Here is a 22383-nt window from a genome sequence, read left to right as displayed (position 1 = left end):
CTTCTGCTGAGGTTACAGAGTGGGGTGTTCAGTTTGGGGTACTTGACAGGGAGGAGCAGCAACTGCTCCTGGTCAGTTCCCAACCCCATGCACAGCTGAAAACTTTCTCTTCTTTGTAGGACCCAGGCCCATCCCCCACCCCCGCCACTGGTCCACTATTTGAAGTACCGCTTTTGTGAGGTACCAGGAAGCCATGGCTTCACCTGGAGCATAAATGCTTTATTGTCACATTAGGGTTCTCGGGCAGGTAGGGCTGTTGCATGTCATGGTTGGGCAGGTACACTGAGTTGATGGCAGAGCTGGGACCAGCCCTCAGTGCTCCCTCTCCTCCCTACCCTCTTCACCTGGTGTGGCTGGATAGGGTGCAAGCGGATCATTCACAGGCTGCTCTTGGGGCCTTTTCAGATAGAAAGGAAAGCCCCACCCCAACATATGCCCCCATATCCCCTCATAAGTGCCTTCTCCCTGTACTCTTCTCACTAGCTTGCTACCGCCCTTTCTACAATTAGCATTCACACTTGGGTGGTCAGCACCACACCCAGGGAGGTCCTACCACCCCTGTCCCTCGTGGCAGCTCCAGTCCTTTTCCTACCCGGCTCCCTCTGTAGGCTTAGCCCATCAGTCGGTGCACTCTGCCTTCAGGCCTAGCCCTGCACAACCTCTTCATCCTGCTGCCCCACCTGCAGCTGCCTTGCTCAGCTTCTCCTAGCTGCCTCCAACCCCCGAACCCCCGCCCCACTCCCAGCCCGTCCCCCAGTTCTGAAGAGGGCTCCAGTCTTCTGGTGCATTCTGCTTTCAGGATCACGTGCTCCCTGTGGGCACGCCACCTTACACACCTCTTCTAAGTCTTGGGTCCTTCAGCCTTCCAGTCAGCGGACCAGGGCCCAATCCCCAAAGCCAGAGTTTCCGGATGTGTCCCCTCCATCCTCCTGCGACCTCATCTCCAGGGGCAGGACTGCGGGGAACGGGGCGGGTTCGTCCTCCCCAGCCGGCTCCCTAGTGCTCGGGCACGAAAGAGGGCGCGGCTGGGCCAAGAGGGGCTGGCACTGTGCCCTTGCGCCCTCAATTGGAAAGGAAGTCGATGGCGGCGCGCACTGAGCGATTGGTGCTGACGTCGACGGCAGTGACCTTAATCTCAGTGTCGCCAAACTGCATGGCGGCGCGGATCTCGCGGCGACCCGGGGGTGTGTCCCCGGCGGGCTCGAGCTCCAGACTGAGCGCGCCGCACTTGCGAACGCCTGGGTCGGTGATGAAGAGCGCGTCGTCGGCGGCGCAGCAGTACAGGTTGATGAGCACGCGCCGCTGGCCCGGGCGCGCGGGGCAGTAGCTGCGCCGCACCTCCTCGCCCAGGGCCACCGACTGCTCAGCGGCCACGAAGCGCTCGAAGACATCGGTGCACCAGCGGCGGCCGTCGCGGACCAGCAGCTTGTCGGGCGGGTGGCGCCCAGCCACAAAGCGGTTGAGCACGCCCACGCCGTAGGTGAGCGGCGAGCGGCGCACCCGCACCACGCCCGGCGCCTGCCCGAAGAGCACCGCGCCCTTGAGGATGGTGAGGCCCACGTCGTGCGGAACCACCACGCGCAGGCCGCGGGCGCCCAGCGCTGCCTGCACCGCGTGCTGCAGCACCGCCGACTCGGCGAAGCCGCCCACCAGGAACAGCAGCTTCACGCCCTGCACCTCGGGGCGAGCCAGCACCGCCTCTGCGGGACAGGGGTGGAGATGGGGGTAAAGAGAAGGAGGGCGGGGGGGGGGGGCAGAAAGAGAGTGGCGGGGAGAGAAGGTGCGTTAAGAGCCAGAGCCGTTGAGCCGCTGAGGCCACCACTACACGGCCACTGGCACCTCCCCTCTGTCTCTCCGGGCAACTAGAAACTAGCCATTTCACTATAAAACAGTAGCCTGGTTCTGATGAAAAAACAGCACTTTCCTGAGGGCCCCTGGGAATCCTCAAGGGCTCTGCTTCCCCAGCACTCTTCCCTGCTTTCCCATCACAGAGTGGAAGTTTGAGATAAGGATCTGCATGTACACATATTAAAAGCTTACTGCATGCAAGACATTGCACTCACTCTGTAGATACTTCAGCTCGTTTAAATCCCTGTGATGACAGTTTGGGGAACCTAATACTATCACCCCACTTAGGGAAATTGAGGCATCAGAGGTTCTTTAACTTGGCAAGATTACAGACCCTCTCTCCTAGCTTATTCCCTACCGTACTGCATCCTCCACGTGTTCCAGATGACTCTGGGTCTCCTTCCAGTGTATGGATATGGGGAGGATTCCAGGCACTAATAGGGAGAATTATTCCTGCATCTGGTTGTGTATATTGAGGTGAATGGAGGACCTAAGCTCAGGCGCTCACCTATGTGCTGGATGATCCCGCTGACTGTAGGCTGAAAGAGCTCGTTCATGGCCTCAGAAGACATCCGGAGCATCCCCTGTGAGGACCACTTAACGGAATTCACGCTGTAGGTGGTGAAGGAAACAGGGTCAGGATCAGGGTCAGGGTCCCAGGTTCTAACCCTGTTCCAGGCCAGTGTACTCGGGCACTGACTGCACATTATGTGTTACGCCAACCTCTCTCAGGGGCTTTAGATGCAGGTCTGCTCCAGTTCCAGGCATTGGTCCCAGGGGAGATAGATGTCGGCCTTTCCCGCGGGGCTCAAGATTCTCTTGTGCCAGTTTGGGCTGCCGATGTACTCATGACCCTCCCCCTGCCTCCACCAGGGCTGGCATGTGTGCGTGGGGGCACATCAGGAAGACACCCTACTGTCCCCTGGGGCCCACACCTTCCCCTGTAGGGGTGGTCCCGCGGCCCACCTGCTCCTGCGCAGGGCAGTCTCCACGTTTTGGCCTCGCTGCTTGCGGTAGAAGTCAATAAAGGAGAAGGGCAGTGAGATGTTCAGTGCTGCCGCACGGTGTGGGCCTGCCGTTCTTTTGCGAGCCTCAAAAGCTATAGTCAGATCCACCCATGCTGCTGGGCGTTGCCTTTTGAAGGTGACGATGAAGTCCTCGCCGAAAATGCGGCCCAGCAGCTGCTCAAAGGCCAGGTCCACGCCCACCGCGCCACAGGGGCCGCCTGGGGTGGGGCAGGGGATGAAAGGGGCGTCAGTGCCAACTCCGCCGCCAGGGGGCGGTGGCGGGGCCAGGGCGCGCTGGGTACCAAGGGCGCTGCCTGGCTACTCACCAGATGCCTTGTAGAGCTCCTTGAGGGTACCATGGGGCTGCTCCAGCTGGTGCACGGTCAGGTCCACCGTGCCTCCCCCACAGTCTGCCACCACATAGCGGTCTCCTGCGGCAGGGAGAGTGAGCACCTTCCACGCTCACCTCTGCACCCCCTCCAGACCCACCCAGCCTTCAGCCCTGCCCCAGGCCCCCAGCCGTATCTGCAGGGCCGTGGGGAGTGATGTAGGGGCACAAGGTGTTGGGGGAAATGGTTCCAGGGTTCTGTAATTTTATCCACTGAGAATCCCCAGAGGATTGCGTGGGTGGGGTGGGGGTGCAGGTGACTGTGAGGGAACTACCAGGTTAGGTACAAATGATGGAGTTGGAAGGGGCAGGGTTTCTCGGGACTGGAGCTGACTTCTGGAATGTTCCCTCCCCCTCACCCAGGCGTACAGTGTCCAACAGAGCCCAGGGAATATCCCTCCACCTCCCCTCCCCGCACCTGCTTGCATCTCTGCCCACAGCTCTCCAACTCCCGACTCCACCAGGAATGTGCGGCTGTGGCGGGACCTTCGAAGCTGCTCTCGGGCTGGGTGTTGGGGGGACAGCGAGGTTAGAAGGAAGTGCCTCACCCACCGCCATCAACCCCTGTCCCCCTGCCAGCGCCCTCCATGAACATCTGGAGCAGCCAGTACTCCTAAAACTCCTGCTCCATTCCTAACTGAGAGGGCAAAGCTGAACTCCAAAGGGTCCAAAGAAGTCGAATGGGGTAATCTCAGGTGCTGTAACCAACAGCTGCGGCAAGTACAGCCCTCCCTTAACACTGGAGGGCGCAGGCCACAGCAAAATCAGAATTAGGAAGGTCTGGAGGAGCTGGAGGGGCAGGTCTTAAGACCTCTCCTTGTCATGGGAGATGGCTTCTGGGAGGATGACCAAGGTTGACCATAGCTGTCTCAGCGCCTGGTCTGGCAGCAGGAGCTTGGGGCTGATGGGGGGAGGGCAGCTGATGTGGGAGGAGAGGGGCAACTGATTCAGTGACTGTTTAAGGGAAAGCTCCTGAAGACCTCCACCTTCAGCTCACAGTACCCTTTGTCATTACCCAAGCACCTCCCCCTAGAGTAGACTGTTACCCCCACCCCAGACTCGGAGAGTCCCAATAGGGCAAGGTGAAATCTCCAGGGACTGCCTCTAAGGCCACCACTGGGCAGTGCCCTTGGGGGCGGCTCACCCTGCCGGAAGCTGGAATCAATGGAGCGGCGCTCACCCAGGCGCCCACCGCCCGGGGCCTGGCTACTCAGGTCCAGGAGCTGGTGCAGACGCAGCTTGCGGCAGTAGACAGAGGCAGCCTCAGGCTCCAGGGCAATGAGGAGTTGCTCTGCTTCCTCTCTCGACACCAGTCCGGCCTGGGGGTGGGTGGTGGGCAGGGTCGGGGAGCACCATGGGCCAAGCGTCACACTGAAATGGCACCTCAGGGCAGGCAACCGGGGCTTGTGGGGCTCCCACCTCCTCCCCATTGTACCCCACCCATACTAGGCCTCTCAGGCCCCTCCATGCTGCATAAATTTGGAGCTATCCCACAGCCACCCTGTGACCAGGCTGGGGAAGGGCATGGCCATGGCCAAGGATGCCATGGGGTTGCCCAGCAGGAAGAGACTCCAGACAGAATGAAAACCTAGAACCTGGGATCTGCCCCCGGGCTGCCCAAGGCGGTCCTGGGCTGTAGCGAGGTCCTCTTCAGAGGTGCTGGGCTGGCCAGCTGAGCACTGGCTGAGGGGTTAGTGGAGACTCCAGCACAGTGTGTTGGTGGGGGTGTAACAGCCAGACCATCAATCAGAGGAGATGGGGGGCTTCCCCTTTGGCTCACTGAACCCTCCTTCTTCACCAGGCTGGTGTTAGTGGCCCCAGGCCTCCCCACTCTCAGGAGAACTTTGTTCCCAGGGATTCTGATATAGAAGAAAGAAACTTTAACAGTGAAATTTCAGGCACCAAGTCAGGCCAGTTTGAGGGGAGAGAAAAATACTTGAGATCTGTTAACTTCCTGCATTGGGGCAGAAGATCCCCAAAGGAAGTACTTTATGGTTTTGTGGGAGTCCTCAGATTCTGACCAGGTGGGAGATGGGGATGGGTGAGTATAGAGACTTCTTGCCCAGGGCCAGCCCTTCCTGACCTGACAGGCAGCAAGCAGTATAGGAGGAAGCAGGGTGGGTACACCAGCAGTGGGGCACTGGGGTGAGGGTGTTTGTTCTGGCTGGGTACAGCCTTGCTTTAATCCTGGTCTCTGCAGAGAGGATGCCCACTGGCCTCGGGGTTAGCTCCTTCCAGAAACAAGTGGAGGCACCTACAGACCTGGCACCTGGGGCATGCCCGGTCCACAGGTATGTCTGTAGGGGTTAGGGGCCCTGGTATCCTCCAGGGAGGGTGCACTGGAATTCCTGAGATCTCTTTTGGAGGTCCTAGGGTGTCCCCCAAGGCCCCAGGGGCAGGAGCAGGATCAAGCAATGAGCCCCTCTCCCACCTCCCTATCTCCACTGGAAAGAGGGTGTCTGAGCTGTGGCCCCCCTTTCTCCAGAGCTTTGGGCATCTCTTATGGTAGGAAGACCAGCAAACATTGGCCAAAATCACCTCCCTTCAGAGTTTCATAGTCCTTTTCCCCCTGTTCAAGAACTTGCAGTAGTTGGGACTATGGTGGGGGTGGGGTTCCAGAAAATACTGATACTGGCTGAAGTGGATGTTCTTGGTGTCCTGCCCAGCTACTGTGAGTGTTAGCTGCTATCGGCTCACAGCTGTCCCTTCTCTGGAGAACTGCCCTCAGCTAAATGAGAACCGCCTCACTTGGAGAGGTTCCCCCCCACCTCCCCCAGTAACCAATGACAGACTGATATGGATGGAGCAAAAGCCACCTCCCTGCCCCACCGTGGCCAACACCAGGGTACATTCTCCTCCAGAGCTCTTCAGGGGCTCAGACTGAGGCTAGACTCCAAGTGAGACACATGCCTGCTCAGCTCTTTCTCCTGCTTTCCTCACTCCCCTTTCCCCTGAGAGTCCTTCTTCAACAGACCGCAGGCACAAGAAGCCCCATCTTGGGCTCTGCCTCTAGGAAACCTGACTGAAGACCCTGGTTAAGCTGGCCTGGGCTGTGCCTCTTGTCCCTCTGCTCTCTGTTCCTGCAGGCTTTTCGTGTTTATGGTGCCCTGTCTTGGTGGCAACAACCCTCTAAAATGCCCAGCAGGGGAAGGCCAGCAGTCTTTACACAATGACTGTGGTGAATGAGGAAATGGGGCCATGCCGGGACCCTCCCGAGCAACGTCCACTGCTCCACCTGCACATCCTCACCAGGTAGGCTGCCTCCCGCATGAACTGCTTGGCCGGCTGTTTCCAGATAGCGGGCACCGTCAACACCCAGCGCACAGCATCCTTCTCTGGAAGTGACGGGCACTGCTCCCTCAGCTCCTGGAGCAAAAGGGGGCAGTGAGGGGACTTGGAAGAATCCTTAACCCCTAACCCCCACCTCCCCAACACCTGTAGGGCTGATGGAGGCTCCACCAATAGGAAGGCAGGGGATTGGAGGGGATGACCATTGACCTCTGCCAGTGGCTACCCATCGGATAGGCGGCAGGGAAATGTTGGACCTGGGGCTCGTCCGCCCCAGTAGGCAGCACACCTGAAGAGCATGTTCCTTGAAGAAACGCAGGGCATGGGCAAACACCTCCAGGGCAGGCATTTTCTTTCCATTCACCGCTTCTAGCTGGGTCTTCAAGGTGAGATCCTGGTAGGGACACGGGACGACTGCAGGAGGCCATAGCTCTGCCTCCATTTCCTGATGACATCTTATAATCACCCCATTTCCGGATGCTTCCCCTCTTTGGCACTGTCCTGCTCTGGCTCTGATCTCACATTAGTTCTGTCCCCTGCCCCTCTCTTCAGCCCTGTTCCTCCTACCTTATCTTCACCCCTTGGTCATGCCTTCATCCCTTACATCTAAACTCCGCCCCCCTAGCTACTCCTCCACCAGGCCACTCCTCACCTTTCAGCTTTGCCCACCTTTCATGAGACTTCCTCCTGCTCCCCCTCCTAGCCTTGCCTCCCTGGTGGAGCTGGGCCCTGAGCCACCATGTGACTCACAGTAGCACTGTGGATCTTCATCTTGAACTTCTCGAAGTAGAGCCAGTCCCGAGCCTCCTCAGGGTCCAGATCGTGGTAATAATCACGGGCTGTATAGCCAAAGCTGTGAAAGGCACCCTCCGGGGTCAGCAGCAGGCAGGTGGGGGTCTTCTGGTGGGCCACACCTGGGTCCCCACCCTCCCATTTCCTGTGGAGGCACAGGGCTGTCAGTGTGGTCAGCAGTAAACCTCCCTTCAGGGAGTTGGGTGCTGGCTCTGGGACCAGCTGTGTGACCATGGGAATGCCACTTGGCTTCCCCAAGCCTCAGTCTTTCCATATGTAAAATGGGAATAATAGTACCTACCTCTTAGGGTTCTTGTGAATATGGTGCTTGGCATCCACTTAAATTGCTACAAATGTTGCTCATGGGATCTTCTCTATCCCTGGGGCCATGGGTCCCATCTGACATTCTCAGCTCCTGCTCCCTACCATGAGGTACACCATTTGACCATACTTCCCTGTCGTCTTAACAAGTGGCAGCAAGCCATCATCCACCTGCCTGGTCTGGCGTGATGGATGTGTCTCTCCAGGACCCTGGCAGAGATCTACTCCCAGGTAGCTGGTTTGCCCTCCTCTAGGCCATCTTCCCTAGCCAATTTCTTTCAAGGCATTCATGATCACTCCTATCTGACCCACCTCAGCAGCTACACCCCAGGTGACTGCACCTCCAGTGGGCCCCTAAACCCTAAGATACCAAACTTCCCCCGCCATCATCTGAACCTCCACCCAGAGCTCCCTGCCCAGGTCATTGGCCTGGCAAATCCTTCCTCCCCTTCCTCTGCCTTCTTTGATGCCCTGACTCTTAGGCATCAGAGTCAGGCCAAGCTCACCACTGCAGTTTTTTTGGGGAAAGAACTGAGAATCCAGGCGGAAGGAACAGAATGTGCAAAAGCTTGGAGCTATGAAAGAGCAGGGAGAATTAGCTGTAAACTGGCTCAATATGCAGCAAGAGAAAATACAAGATCGTTAAGGTCAATTAAGCAGGAGTATCAAATGCCATATTAGAATTCTCTCTTGGGTTTTCAGTAGGGGAGCGAAGAGGCATGATCACATCTGCCTTTAGGAAGGTCACTGGTCCCCATATAGCAACAGACTAGAGGGGAGGGAGGATGGAGAAGGAAATCCAGGGAGGAGGATATTGCAATCATCTGAGAGAGTGTGGGACTGAACTTAGGGGCAGTTGCGGTGGAGAGAAGTGGATGGGTATTACAGAGATATTAGGGAAATATAAATGATGAGGCTTGGTGGTTAGTGGGGGTGGGAAGGGTTTGGGAGGAGGCCAGGATGTCCCCCAGTTACTTCCTGTGACTGTTCCCTCCACAGTGTCTCTTCATGTTTCTTCAGTCCCAGCACGGCACCCACCATAGCCTCAGCTATGTGTGCTGACAAGCTGGGATGCCCTGCAGCTCCAAGAGAGATCTAAGTGCCCAGAGCCTTTGTGGCCTCTCTTGGATGTGGAGGGAGCAGAGAAAGGGGAAGGACAATCCATGCTCATGCAGGTCAAGTTCCTTATGTCGTTGGGGCAGTGACCCTTTGCCTGTCTCTCCATCCGCCCTTCCATCCAGCCTCCCAGGCCCTAGTGAAGCCCCATGAGCCCCCATCCCAGTCTGGGTTGGGAGCTTTGGGGTCTTCCTCCTACTGGCTGCAGCCCCATTAAGATACATTCAAAGGATCAGGGTCTTGAGGCCTGAAGGGGAGTGTCAAACAAATGTTTCATTCAAACAAAACTCAACAAACTCCATCAGAAGGGATTTTTCAAACACGTCTTTCATAACAACTGTGTGACTTGTCAACTCAGTTAACTCTCTGATCCTTCATTTCCTTGTATTTCATTTGAGATGCTAGACCAAGGAACCTGCCTCTAGGAATCTACCACATAGAAATTCCACCACAAGTTTTCAAGGAAGGATATTCATTGCAGCACTTTTTGTAATAGTGAAAAATTAGAGGGAAAAATTCCTTCAAAACTATCCATAGAAGAATGGATAAATTATGACACATCTGTACTGTGGAATACTATGCAACCGTCAAAAGAAAATGGTGGCTGTCTATGTATTGATGTGAAACATCTACAAAATAGTGTTGAAAATTTAAAATAAAGCAAATTGTATGATATCCCACTTTTATTTTAAAAACACATATTTGTGCATGTATGCGTGCGTGTGTGCGTTTGTGACAAGCTCAGAAAAAGATTTGTGTGTTTTACTGAATGTTCATTATATCTCAATAAAAAATTTAAAAACAAAGGTCAACATTTCCTGCAGGGGTCAGAGAGCTACACCTATTGGGGCCCCACGCCTGGGCCCCATCCTCCAACCTTTTGCCCCAGTGGGGAGCCCAGACTAGGAGTGGAAGGAGCTCTGAGGAGACCTCATGTCTACACGGTGACAGTATTTCTGGGACCAGGCTTCTCCCAGGGTCTAGGACCTCCCCACCAATCTCCCAGCCCAGCCACCCTCACCTCATCATGTGGATGGCTTCAGGGTCACTGGCAAAGCTGAAGGCATAGCCACTGGATGTGGTGCCGAAGTCGATGGCCACCACCACGGAGAAGGGGGCCCGCTGCGGGGCTCGGGCCTCGGGCTTCTGCAAGTGCAAGAGCAAGTCAAGGAGCAGCCAGAGAGCCAGGCTGGCTGCATGTGGGAGCTCCTCCCCTCCTGTTTGTGGTCCAGACCGGCCCTGCCCAGCCCCACCCCCCACCCGCCTGCCTGCTCCCCTTCCCCTCCTAATCTCCAGGCTGAGCCCTGGAGATGCTAACTGCTCAGAAAGCCCAAGGCCTCTCAGGTAGCCCCATGAAGTTTTGGGCTCAAGCTCCTCCTTCCCTACTTCCAATTCTCAGGCCACTTTCTGCCTGTACTGCCTTGGCCCCACCCCCATCTCACACCATTTCACAGCCTGGGCCCAGCTGGGAGCAATTTTGCTGCTCGGAGCAGCTTCACAACACACGGACCCGTGTCTATTTGACCCTCTTGCTCTTTGCGGCCACAGTGACACAGCCAGACTCTGTCCAGCTCTGTAGCAGAGAAGAGAGGCCCCATCCACATGCTGAGGAGTGGGCCCTGCCTTCTCCCAGGCCAGGCCTGGGCTCCCTGAGAACAAGGGGGTCCCCAGGCTGGATCACTACGGTGACTTCATCCCAGGTGGGGAGACCCAGGGAGCTTGCAGGGGGTGGTTATGTCCTGGATGCTTCAAGCTAGCAGTTGCCAAACTATTTTTTAGCAATGCATCTCCTCTTCCCTAGATATACCTTGTATTTTTCAAATTGTTCTATATTTTTATTAAGAATTAGTGCTTGAAGAAGTTTAGATAATAATATACACTAATTTTTTGCATAATCTGATCACACAGGCATTAATAAAGCTATAAATTGAAGTAGATATTTTCAGGCTTGAAGAACATATTGTTTCCATCTGTTTTCAGGCCATTTCAGCAAAACACAGCAGGTGCAATCACAGCAAACAGTCCAGGACGGAGAAGAGAAACAGCGACATGTTTCTCATTAATAGGAAAAAAATCTCTTCTTTCCCTCTTCTTCAGATTATGTAAAAATGTTTTATCTCTACTTTCATAACATTTACTACTTAACTATAAAAGCAATATTACCACTTAAGATTTATAAAATACGGAGGAAATATTTTCTTTTAAAAAAAGGAGAAAAAAATATTACCTGCGATCTCACTACTGAAATAACCAAAGGCTAGACAGAGCTGGCTGAACTCTTACTTTGTCTGTCATTAGTAGACGTGCGACTTTAGGCAAAGGACGGTCTTCTCTATGTATACTTGGTATTAAGGTGGGGCTGTGGTTGACAGGAGGGGAGGTCCAGTGCTCTGAGGACCTAGGAAAGTTACTTGCTCAGAAGTATACTTGGCCCAGGCAGGCTAGAGGGAGGCAATGGTCCCTGAACGTCACCCTGGAGCTGGCTCACCTCGGTAGAACTGTTACTCCTGTGGTCCAAGGCCACCTAAGGCTAACCCTTCTGGGGAGAACATGAGTGGAGTGAGAAGGGGCAGGAGGCAGGGTGGCACTGCCAGCCCAGCCCCAGTGACGGACACCGGCGTGACCCCCCTCCACCCCCCAGGCCACCTACCACCCCCATCCCTGCTCTAGGCTTACTGGAGACTGTGAGGGTGTGAGTGGGGCAATGCCACAGCTTTCCTGGGTCCTTGGGGAGCCGGGTGGGCTGGGCACCAGAGACCGCTCTGGGCTGGAGCCTGCAAAGAGAGGGAAGTCACTCTGGCACCGTCAGGGTAAGGGGCTGGTGGCCCGGCCCCAGGCCTGGGAGGCTCTCCATCAGTCATTGCTGGGCCAAGGTAAGGGAAGCTCTGCCGGGGAAGGGGGACGAGGGAGGGAGGGTAGAAAGGCCAAGACCGAGGAGGGGTTGGCGGTGCCCTAGCTCAGGGCCTGGTATCCGTTAGAGGCAACCTATTCCTGAGGGGTGACTCATGCTTCACCTAAGGACTCACTGTCTCTCCCAGAGCCCCTCAGACACAGCGAAGTGGGGAGACAGAGAAGTATTGTGGGGGCAGGGGAGACTGAGTCCAGGAAAACCAGAAAAGGTGGGAGAACTACAGGCCTAACTGAGTGGGAGGTGGGCCTGCTCCTCTTCCCTGTAAAGTTCAGCCACATGGCTCTAATCAGGACCTGATGGAGTTGCCTCCCCTCCCCTCCCCTCAACAAGGACCAGCGACAGGCCTAGCAGGTTGACTGGTGAGGATCAACGGTGGGGACAGCATCTCCCCCAGCCCAGCCCTGAGCCGAGAGGTGTCCACAGACTAGGAAATCAGATTCCAAGCCTCTGCTCTCTCACAACACACATATACCTGGAGCCAACACACATATATTTGGGGGCAGGAGGCCCCACTGAGACCCTCTCACTGGCCCAGGCCTGAGCTGGATCTTTGGTGGGAAGAAGCAGCTCAGCCCCTGGAAGGCAGCCCAAAGCCTGGCTTGGAGGCTCAGGCGCTAAGGGGGCAGGAGGGGCTGCCTGGCCGGACATCCTCCTGGTGTGGGCTGGTGGCTTATCACCACATTCTGGGCTTCGCTAAGGCCCCTGTGAGGGGCACTGAGGTAGCTCTGAGATTCATGTATGGGGACGGGGAGGCTGGCCAGAAAGACCGATGGGGTCTGGCATGAAGACATATCAGCAAATCAAACAGATCTATCTGGCTTTAGGCTGAGCCAGGGCCAAGGCCTGCACTCCCACAGTCACAGCCGAGTGGCCCTGACAGGTCCAGGCCCTCTCTGGCCTTGGGGTACCCTGGGAACATATGTAAGGGGCTAAGCATGTCAGGGACACTAGGAAGTGCCTGGACAGGGCTGGTGTCTGTCTTGAGGTGCTGGAGGGGCAGGGACATGATGGTCACAGTTCCAGAACTCCCTTTCCTCAGGCGACAAGTGCAGGCTTGGGCCCTGTCACCAGCTCCAGCTGGAGGGGCAAAGTTGCTGTCGCTTGAGCCTGGGAAGGGAGGCAGGAAGGAAGGCCCAGCCCGCCAGTTCTTTGTGAGTGGACTTCCTGAGGCGTGTGCCTCCTGCCTCCTGGCCTCCTACCCCTGCACAGAACCCAGAGCCTGCTCCCAGGCCAGGCCACAGGCAGGAGCGCACATACACACACAGAATTCTGAGTAGACATACACACTCTCACACAAAATCCTGTGCCCAGAGACCTTCACACAGAGAGACAGGCCGACATACTACACACAGACCCTGCACAAAACACATGCACATGCATACAGTTCGGTGCACAGAGACCTGCCCCGCATACACACACTTGCAGACAAAGGCCCCATGAACAGGCCTGCCATCCAGGCACACAGATGCACACACACTCTCACATACACGGTCCTGTGTGCACCGACCCTCCTGGATACACCGTCTCACAGAATGGCTCTGGGGAGCCTCTGCTGGGAGGGGCACGTGTTGACAGATTCGGGGTGGGTCTGAGTGGGAGGTGGGGGTGGGGTGGGCCAGGCAGAGGTGAGGGGGCAGGTCTTACCGATGTGCAGCCCCTGCAGGCTGATCTCCGGGACCGCCAGCATCTCTGCAGGCGCTGTGGCTGTAAACAGGAACAGAGAAGTAGAATGGCATTTATTTGTTCCTTTGTTACCTCACTGAATGCTTATTTATTTACTTTCAGCTGGAGTCCTTTGAAGCACATCCCAGACATCATGTTGCTTGACCTATAAATTCTTTACTATATCTCTTACAGAGACTTTTTAAAAAACATTGCCACAACACTATTATTATGTCTAATAAAATCAACAGTAGTTCCCTAATTTCATCCAATGCTCGGTCCCACAGTCCCAGCTTGCCTCAAAAATGTCTTTTTGACAGTTGCTTTGTTGGAATCAGGATGCTTCTAAATGTTTTTGGGTGCCCACTCTCTGCCATGTGATGGAGGACATCGGTGACCCAGAGAGATACTGTCCCTGTCCTGGGGGCCCACAGCCTGGTGGGGATACATTCATAATCAGAGACAGGATCTGAGACTACGAATGATACTGTGAAGAATGTAAGTGAGGCAGAAAGGGGAGAGTGGCAAGGCTGGAGAGAAGGGCTGGGCTGGGCTGACCCTGCAGGCAGAGCCTGGTGGACCCAATTTTAGGTCTGGTTTTACATAAACGGCAATAGCAAATCTTGAAAGGTTTCAAGTGGCAGAATGGAGGCAGGGGCATGACTAAATTTGCATCCTCTGGCTGCAAGGGAAGTGTGGACTGCAGCAGGACCACATGGAAGCAGGAGCCCAGTCAGTGCTCCAGGCAACAGATGATGGTGGGGGCTGTGTGTCTTGAGTCAGATGTGCAGACATTTAAGTTAGAGGTTAAAATCAACAAGGCTGATGGAGGATGGCTAGATTGGACATGGGAGGCTAGGAAGAAGAAGGGTGACATTGTCTGGTCCAAGCTAGGAGATGGATGGTGAGATGGAGAATCCCGGGGCAGGGCAGGCTGGCGGGGGAAAGGGGCAGTGTTCTGGGTACAGTTTTGAAACTGTTGAGAGAACAGACCAAGGAGTTCGATGACGTATGATCCAGAGGTCAGGGAGAAATCTGAGGTGGAGATGTGTGTTTGGAAGTCATTGTCACAGGAGGCTTGGCAGAGAGTAGAATAGGGGAAGGGAAGGGAGGAGACGCTGTGAATAAACGTTGACTGGAGGAAGGGGGCTGGCCAGGAAGACCGAGATGCCTGCTATGGCTTCAGGAAGATCTTGATAACAGAAAGCTATGAAGGCAGATGCCTTCAGAGATTTTAGATAAGACTGGAAACACCTGTTTTAATGGCTCATGGCATTTCGGTGACATGATGGAGATGGAGTGGGAGTCAAGTAAGCCTGGGCGAGGAGGGAACGGGGGTGAGAGAACGGAGCTGGCACTGCGGGGAAGCTTGGCTGAGAGCAGGAGCTGATGCGCGCAGCACCTGCAGGAACATAGAGCTCGAGGACGGGAGGACAGGTTTTTATTTCCTTTTTGAAGATGGGAGGACCTTGAGCTTGTGTCTGTGACGTTCTGGGGGCCAAACTAGAGGCACTGTCCTCAGGTCATTGACAGCTTTGTTACTCCAAGTGCGGTATCACAACAGCAGCACTGGATCCCCTGGGAGCTTGTTAGAAATGCAGGCTCTGGGGCTCTGTCCTGGGCCCACTGAGTTAGCACTTGCTTTATAACAAGTTCCCAGGTGGTAGGGAGCACCCTAATGTTTGAGAAGTGCTTCCTGGTCCAGTCTCAGCTGGGGGCTAAACAAGGGTGGTGGTGGCCCAGAGCCCATTCCCTCTCTGTAGCAATGGCCGGATCAGGAAGTTTTGCTACCAGAACACAGGCAGACACAGAGCTGGGCACTGTCACACCCATACACACACAAGTACACACCCTTGTTCCCACAACCCAGCCCCGTCATGGACAGACACCCAGGCATGTCCAGGATATTCCCGCATGGCCAGCACCATGGAGATTTCCAGATACACGCAGTCCTGCTATCATCAGAGGTGCATAGGGGGATGTCCAGGAATCAGAATCAGGGGAAACATAGGGGTAGGTCATGGGCGTTTGCAGAGCAGCTGGGTGATGCTGAGAAAAGAGAAAGCAAATGATGGGGGTGGGTCTGGGCCTTGAGAGCCAGGGACAGGAGTCCAGCTCACGGTGATGGAGTGTCATTCTGGACGTGGTTCCCACCAGCTCGCAAGAGCTTACTCTGTGCATCTGCATTCACTGACATCACATCGATAGCTTGAAATCAGCCATGGTGATTACTCCACTGAAACTGGCAAACACTGCAGATCAGGTTTTTCTCCCTCTTGGAGAGTTGACTGTAAAACATTTACCAGCACACTACTGGATCAAGGCCAGGAGGGAGAAGTTGGCAGTCCTTTTTGCACATTGTTTCAATTCTTCAGCAAAAACTTACTGAACTTTTCTTCTCCCAGGTTCTGCACTAAGCACCGGGGAAACACTTTGTTGAATGAATGAATGGATTTTCCGAACCAAAGCTATTGCATTTGAAGCAGAAACCATCTAGAACCACCAGGAAAAAAGGCTTCAGGAGTCGTCACTCTAAACGGATTCCATGTCCAACCACGTGTCTATAATCTCCCCAGCTCTGGGAAGCTGATCCAGCTAGTCCCATCTCTGAGTGTGTGATACACTGAACACCCCTACACTGGGGTCTCGGGGCTGACAAGAGCCTATTATGACATCTGGCTGGTGTGCATTATCTTGCCTCTCTGTGCCTCAGTGCCCTTTCCTGTGAAATGGATCATGCAAGGGCCTTGTGAGGATCGAGTCCAAGTAAGGGAGGAAGGTTGTTGATTAAAGCAGGGAGTTGGACAGATGTGAACAGTGTTCTTTCCCTCCATGATGTGGATACTGAATGTTCCCTTGTTAGAAGGTTTTGGTCTCATTGAGGCTTTTAATCTAGTCATTCTGAGTTCTTTACAGAGGGAGGGAGGCCCTGAATCAATCAGTGTTAAAGAAGGAGGATCCTGCTGATGCTTTGTGAGGTGGAGGTAGAGGGGGTGGCAGCCACACAAGCGTGCACACATGCCCCCTCTGCCTTCGGGGCCATCCCGCACTGCGCATACACACCCACTATATGGTGTGCTGATTGTGGTGCTCAGGACAACCATATATCCTAAAAGCTGCATCTGGGCAGAATCTACAGCTGGAAATGGGGGAATTAGATCCCTGCCCCAGGGACTCAGTAATTTCAGTGGTGATGCTTATGGGTTTGAGAATAATTGGGTGGGGCAATTTGATTTACACAGAGAGTAGCTTCATTTCCTGGCTACAAGAGGAGGCTAAATTCTGGCCCCAGCCTGACCCTGACCATACCCACAGACAGACCCTTAACCCTGCCCGTGGACTGACCCCTAGCCCTTGGTTTCATATTGACTTCTAATCTTCAGTTTTACTCTGATCCCTGACCCTGACTTCTACCCAACAGGCATGACTGGGGACCAGGACAGGGTGTGGCTGAGTAGAGACTCAAAACTGAGTAGGGAGACTCCCATCCTGGAGTGTCCCCTAGACTCACAAAAGCCTAGGACTTTTTGCCTGATGGAGACAAATCTCCAATGATCTCTTCCTCTGATTGGGGTGATGAGGCTGGGTATGTCCCCCAGAGCATGGGAAGCATGTGATGTTGCTGGATTTCAAAGCTCCACACACACCTGTCCTCTGCCCAGGAGGACAAAGAGCCCACCCCATCTTTACAGCTCACCTCCATACCCCTTCAGGCCTCCTTTCACTCGGACCCTGCCTCTCCCATCCACTGTTCTCTGCTCAGCATCCTGCCAGTTCTTTAACGGAAGAGCACTTGGTCAGCAAGCAAAGAGAGGCCACAGGTATTTCTCCCAAGCCACAGATTGAGCCAACCAGGGCCCAAGGGACAGATCAGAAGTGGCACTCAGAGGGCTGCCCCAGTCTCTATCTGGAGAGGAGCCCTCAAGGAGAGGGGCCAGTGGGAGCCTGAGGGATATGGAGTCTGCCTTCTGGACTGGGGCCTCCTGAGGGCCCTGCCTGTATTTAACTTTTCTTTCCATACATCCTGCCCACCCCCATGGGTCCTCATCACGGGAGCAGCCAATTAACAAACAACCTCTCTCCCACACAGCCTAGGGCCTGAAGCCCCTCCTACCCTCTGCCCACTGTCCCTCACCACCTCTTTCACCTTCTGGGGATCCACAGCTGCCTTTGGGTTCACAGGGAGTCCATATTTCAGAGCTCCCTCCCTCCCAGACTCTCCCCTACACAAGTAAGCTTTACAGCCTGGCTCCACTGCAAGGCCACAGGGAGCCCAGACCCCACCCCACCTGGATCCCCAAGCTGGCCTCAGAGAGAGAAACCAGAGGTCCCTGTTCATGAGGCCAGCCCACAGTCTGGCACCCGGGCCACCCAACGACTCCTGAACTTTCTGGACCACGGGCAGTGGGAACTCCCCCTGCAGGCGCCCCTCAAATACACACACTCAACTACGGGGTCTCCACCTCTGGCCTAAGCACCGTGTCCTCCACAGTTTGGCTCCCTGGAGCAGCCCCTGCCCCATGCCAGACGCCCAGACACTGAAGTCTCTCCAGGCCCCTTTCCTTCCCTCCAGGCCCCCACCCTCCGCAGGGCATGGGTGGGGTCCCAAAGCCCGGATAGCAGCCCACGGTCGCGGCCCCAGCTGCCTTCCCGAACCGGCAGCCCTGTTGGAGAGATCCGTCCCCAGTCTTGACCCCCAGGGTCAGGAAGTCGGTGGTGGGGTCTCTCAGCCGCCAGCCCGCGACGGGACGGCAGACCTTGGCGCCTTTCTCCTCTCTGAGAGCCCAGCAGCTCCCCCGCCCGCCCAGGACTCACCTCCGCCCTCCCGACAGCTCGACCTCCGTCCAGCCGCCTGGATCCTGGGCCCGCAGCCGGTGCGGTGGCCTTGCCCTGCCGCGGCGGCCGCAGCCCTCGACGTGCGCCCGGCCCTCGCCCCGGCTCTCCGCCCCGCGACGCCCCCGTCCCCTCCCCGTCCCCTCCCCCTCCCCCACGCCGGATGGCCGCGCCGCCGCCGCCGGGTGGGCCCGCGCTCCAGCCCAGATGTGCGAGGCCGGGGCGGGGCCTGCTGCGCGGGCCTCAGCCGAGGGGCCCGGCCCGGCTCGAGTCCACCGCCCCTCCCTGCGCCCCTCCTGCGCCCCCCCCCCCCCCCCCCCCGCTTCCCAGCAACTCCGGGGGTGGTGAGGGGAGAAGGCTGTGGAGGCGAGGTGGAGGGAGGAGGAGAGGAATTTCAGACGCTCTGTAGGCCTCTTGCGACCCAGCTGAGGAGGGCACCTCTGCCCTCCCCAAAACCCACCTCAGGACTCAGCCGAGACCAGCCCGTCTGCCTTCTGCCGGAGCCAGCTGCTGGGAGGGAGAGCCCTGCCCAGACCCCTCTAGTCTCCTGCCCAGACCCCTCCAGTCTCCTGTCCCAAGACCCCTCTAGTCTCCAGTCCCCAGACCGCTCTAGTCTCCTGCCCCAGACCCCTCCAGCCTCCTGTCCCAGACCCTTCCAGTCTCCTGTCTCCAGACCCTTCCAGCCTCCTGTTCCAGACCCTTCCAGTCCCTGCCCAGATCCCTCCAGTCTCCTGCCCCAGATCTCTCCAGTCCACTGCCCCAGATCTCTCTAGTCTCCTGATCCAGAACCGTTACAGACCCCTGTCCCAGACCCTTCACAGCTGATTCACCCAGACCCCTCCACTCCCACCTCCATTCCGAGATCCCTAGGCCTAGTCTCCAAGGGTCAGAGAAGAGAGAAGAGACCAAATCAAGGGTGAGGACAGGCCTCTGAGTCCCAGGCTGGGGCCCAGGTCTGTCCTTGCTGAAGTTTGGAACAGCGAGGGGAAGGTTCTCACGGTTTCGGACCCCACTCCTAGCAAAAGGATCACTGGGAAGTCATCCTGCTTTGGCAAGGAGCATGTAGCCCCTTATCTGTGAGGGCTTCTTCCTGTCCTAATGCATGCTGTCTTGGGGACTTGGGGACCTGGCCTCCAAAAAGGGGATTTACAGAGTGGAGATCTGGTTGCTAGGCCCCTCTAAGGCAGCTAACGTCCTGTGCTCCCCCCGCCCACGTCCTGGTTCTGGCAGGGCTGGGCCTGGCCCCTTTCCCTCTGCCCAGTGTGAATGTGTCCCCACAGAGGCTTAGGTTGGGTGTGGGTGAGATGGGGCCAAGGGCTGACTCTAGCTTGTCTCTCTGTGCTGAGAGAAGCTGGCCTCCTGTCTGCCCCCCTCTCAGCCCCCTCCCCAAAGAAGGCCCCCACAGTTCTATGGGCATCAGAGTTGCCCCCCACCCCAAACCTTGGCAGGGGCCATTTTCCCTCCCTGGAATTCTTTCTCTTGTCCTCTCTGCCCATCTAAATGGCGCTCTAGCTAAAGTGTCACCTCTCCTAGCCTTTTTGTCATTATCAGGGCCACTGCTCCAGAGTGCCTGCAGTGAGGTTAGGGGTGAGGGGTGTGCTTCACCGAGCAATTTTGGATGTCAGCACATGGCCAATAAGTCAGCAAGATATCCAATCAGCAGCCTCCACTGGAGGCTGTCAGAGTGTGTGTATCCATTGATGTGTCTGTGCTTATGTCTTTGTGTGAGTGTGTCTTTGTTTATACACACTGTGTGTGTATGTTTATCTGTGTCCATACGTGAGTGTGTCTTTTGGGATGTCTGTGTGACTGTTGGTATGTGTCTATGTGTGTCTGTGTATATTATATACGTGTGTCTCTATGTTTGTATTTGTCTGTGTGACAGGTGGGGGGCTGGCAGGCCTTCATGTCATTCCAGAGTTTGAGCAAAGCTGGGGAGGGCTGAAGTGTGGCTGCTCATTAGCTCATTAGTGTATGAAGGAAAGGGTCTAGCCCCTCAAGTACAACCTGCCTCTTGTTTATCTTTCTCCTCCACCCAGGTGTTCCTCCATCCCCACTTCCCCAGCTCCACAGATTGGCTCATCTCTGAGGGCCATGGCAGCAAGCTCTGAGCAGGAGTGAAGATTCGTGGGGGGGGGGGGGGTCCCAGCCCCTGGTGTCTTCCTGCTTGGCAGCCTTCTGTTCCCCCCAGTCTAGGCCCCCTCAGCCTGCCATGGGTGTTTGTAGCTTCCAGTCTGACACAGGAGAAGGACAGCCTCTCACCCGCTGGGAGGTTTGATACAGTTGCCACCAGAAGATGCAGGGTGAGGTGGGCAGGGACAAAGAGCCCCTGCCCTTCGTGGTCCTCTCTGGCCCTTGCACCGCCCTCTCCTCCCCGCTAGTGCCCTGTGGGCCCACCCACTGACCTCACCAAGTGGGGGAGGCGCGAGGAAGGATCAGCATGTCCTCTTGGAAGCAGCCTCTCTCCAGGCCACGCATCCCTTCTCTGGCCTTCATTCAGGACCTTCCCCTCCTGTGGATTCTTTCACACCCAGCCCTGCCCCTCCAGTTCATCTCTATCGTGCAACTGGAGGAGACTTTTCAAAGTGCAAATCTGGTCCCATTGCTCCACCACTCCTACCCTCTCCATGACTCCCCATCACCTATGGGAGAAGAGCCAAGAAATCCAAGGCCTGGCCTGCCGTTGACTGACCTCTAAGCTCCCCTTCCCAGCCCTAACCTCCCATCCCATCTGCTGCCCTTCAAGCCCAGCTTGCCTTCTCTGCTTCTGAACCTTTGTTCCCCCTGGGCCAGCCCCCAGCCCTGCGCTGCTCGGCAGACAGGACCCTTTCTCCCTTGGGCCTTTGGGAGAAACTGGACCCTGGGAATCTGTTGTGGGTGCAGTGTCTGCAGCCCCTCCAGCCCTGGTCACCACCAGATGTGGCTTTTAGGAAAACTCTTCGGGTTTGAAAGACTGGAGCAGAGCTCCCATTTCTGGGAGCCTGGCATGCAGACTAGCAGGCAGTTTCAGGGCAGATGGTGATGTTTGTCTTTAGGACACGTCATCCCCCCACCTAAGCTTATGTGTGCTGAGGGGCTGCAGAAAGAACTTCTGTCTCCCCACCCTTCTGCCCAAGTTTGACTGCTTGCTCCACCCCAGAGCTTGGGGCGGACAGACAGCCAGACAGACAAACACATGCATACACACACATACACCAGGGGAGGGGCAGGTTTTCCCCCAGCCTGCCTCGGGAGGGGAGGGAAGGGAAGGTGGGCAGAGGTTTTTTTTCAGACCCTGTTGTCTGCACCTCGGGGTATGCTGGTGCCCATCCGGGTACCTTACCTGCCACTTACGCCTCCACGACACCCTCGGTGGGGAAGGCCTCTCCATCCTTATTCTACAGAGGAGGAAGCTGAGGCTTGGGGAGAACAGGACCCAGCTGACTCAGACCCTGTGGGCTGTCTCACAGTCTGTGCTCTTGCCTGTGCCACGTGTTGCAGGAGGCTAATGAAGGGAGGGTGGTACCTGGGCATCCAGAGGCAGCCCTCCTGGATAGTTGTCCAACTCTGCCTGCCCCTTCCTGGGATTGGGAAGTGGGTGGCTCCTGGGACAGAGGCCTCTAGAGTGTTCCTCTGTCAGATTCCTGAGGTGCAAGCTTCCTTCCAGGAATGACTCTGCCTGCCCCACCCAGCTGGACTTCCTCTCGATGGCCCACAGCTTCTGTCTGCATCATTTTCCTCATTGGAGTTGGGAGTGTAGGAGGCCCCGCCTGTGGCTGGGAGTTCAAAGCTCGGCCCTGGTGGTGCCCTGCCTCTGCTGTTGCATGGACAGCTGACACCTCCTCCTTCATTAAAAGAGAGCCCTGGGTTTCCACCTTCCTGCTGAGCCTCCCCAGTACCCTGCCCCAAATGACACTCAAAGCACCGGACCAGCCCCATCTCCCAGAACTCTGCACTGACACTTCTCCACCTCCAGGCCCTTCTCCAGTGTGGTGCTATTAAGGTTCCCAGCAGGAACGTTGGGAAGATTTCTTAGAGGTGGTGACCCTTGATCTGCATCCTGAAGGGTGACTGAGAGAATTGTCCATGTGGAGAAGCGGGGCTGGGGGCATTCCAGAAGGAGGAAAAAGTACAAACAAAGGCATGAAGGTGCGTGAGCAGGAGGCAGAATGGAATCAACAGACTGAGCAGCTGGATGAGGGGCTGGGCGTGTGTGTTCCTGGTTCTTTCAAGTACAG

General features: G+C 56.1%; 1 protein-coding gene across 3 annotated transcripts; it reads right to left on the bottom strand.

The window, feature by feature from the left end:
- Window positions 1–198: 198 nt before the first annotated feature.
- HSPA12B (heat shock protein family A (Hsp70) member 12B) lies at window positions 199–21700 on the bottom strand. 3 transcript variants are annotated; one of them, XM_031434178.2, is made up of 13 exons: window positions 21489–21700; window positions 13316–13375; window positions 11437–11534; window positions 9782–9906; window positions 7282–7468; window positions 6821–6925; window positions 6493–6609; window positions 4388–4562; window positions 3662–3748; window positions 3182–3286; window positions 2815–3073; window positions 2357–2460; window positions 199–1700 (listed from the first exon to the last, which is right to left on the bottom strand). In XM_031434178.2, the coding sequence occupies exons 2-13, from the start codon at window positions 13356–13358 to the stop codon at window positions 1063–1065; spliced, it is 2043 nt and encodes a 680-aa protein (XP_031290038.1). In that variant the 5' UTR covers window positions 13359–13375; window positions 21489–21700; the 3' UTR covers window positions 199–1062. The 3 variants fall into 3 exon arrangements, with proteins under 3 accessions (XP_031290038.1, XP_031290037.1, XP_064331918.1); XM_031434177.2 differs by lacking the exon at window positions 21489–21700 and adding an exon at window positions 18149–18217; XM_064475848.1 differs by lacking the exon at window positions 21489–21700 and adding an exon at window positions 17031–17051.
- Between the last annotated feature and the right edge of the window lie 683 nt (window positions 21701–22383).

Source organism: Camelus dromedarius, chromosome 18 (genome assembly GCF_036321535.1).
Source record: "Camelus dromedarius isolate mCamDro1 chromosome 18, mCamDro1.pat, whole genome shotgun sequence".
Classification (NCBI taxonomy): domain Eukaryota; kingdom Metazoa; phylum Chordata; class Mammalia; order Artiodactyla; family Camelidae; genus Camelus; species Camelus dromedarius.
This window is presented reverse-complemented; position numbering and strand designations above follow the sequence as displayed.

Bases quoted from the DNA above. Each gene is read 5' to 3' on its own strand.
- HSPA12B (XM_031434178.2), bottom strand. From the start codon at position 13,358: ATGCTGGCGGTCCCGGAGATCAGCCTGCAGGGGCTGCACATCG. The intron at 3,287-3,661 runs GTGCGGGGAGGG...TCCCTGCCGCAG, and splicing joins GTGGGCAGAGATGCAAGCAG to GAGACCGCTATGTGGTGGCA. The intron at 2,461-2,814 runs GTGGGCCGCGGG...CACCACCTACAG, and splicing joins ACTGCCCTGCGCAGGAGCAG to CGTGAATTCCGTTAAGTGGT.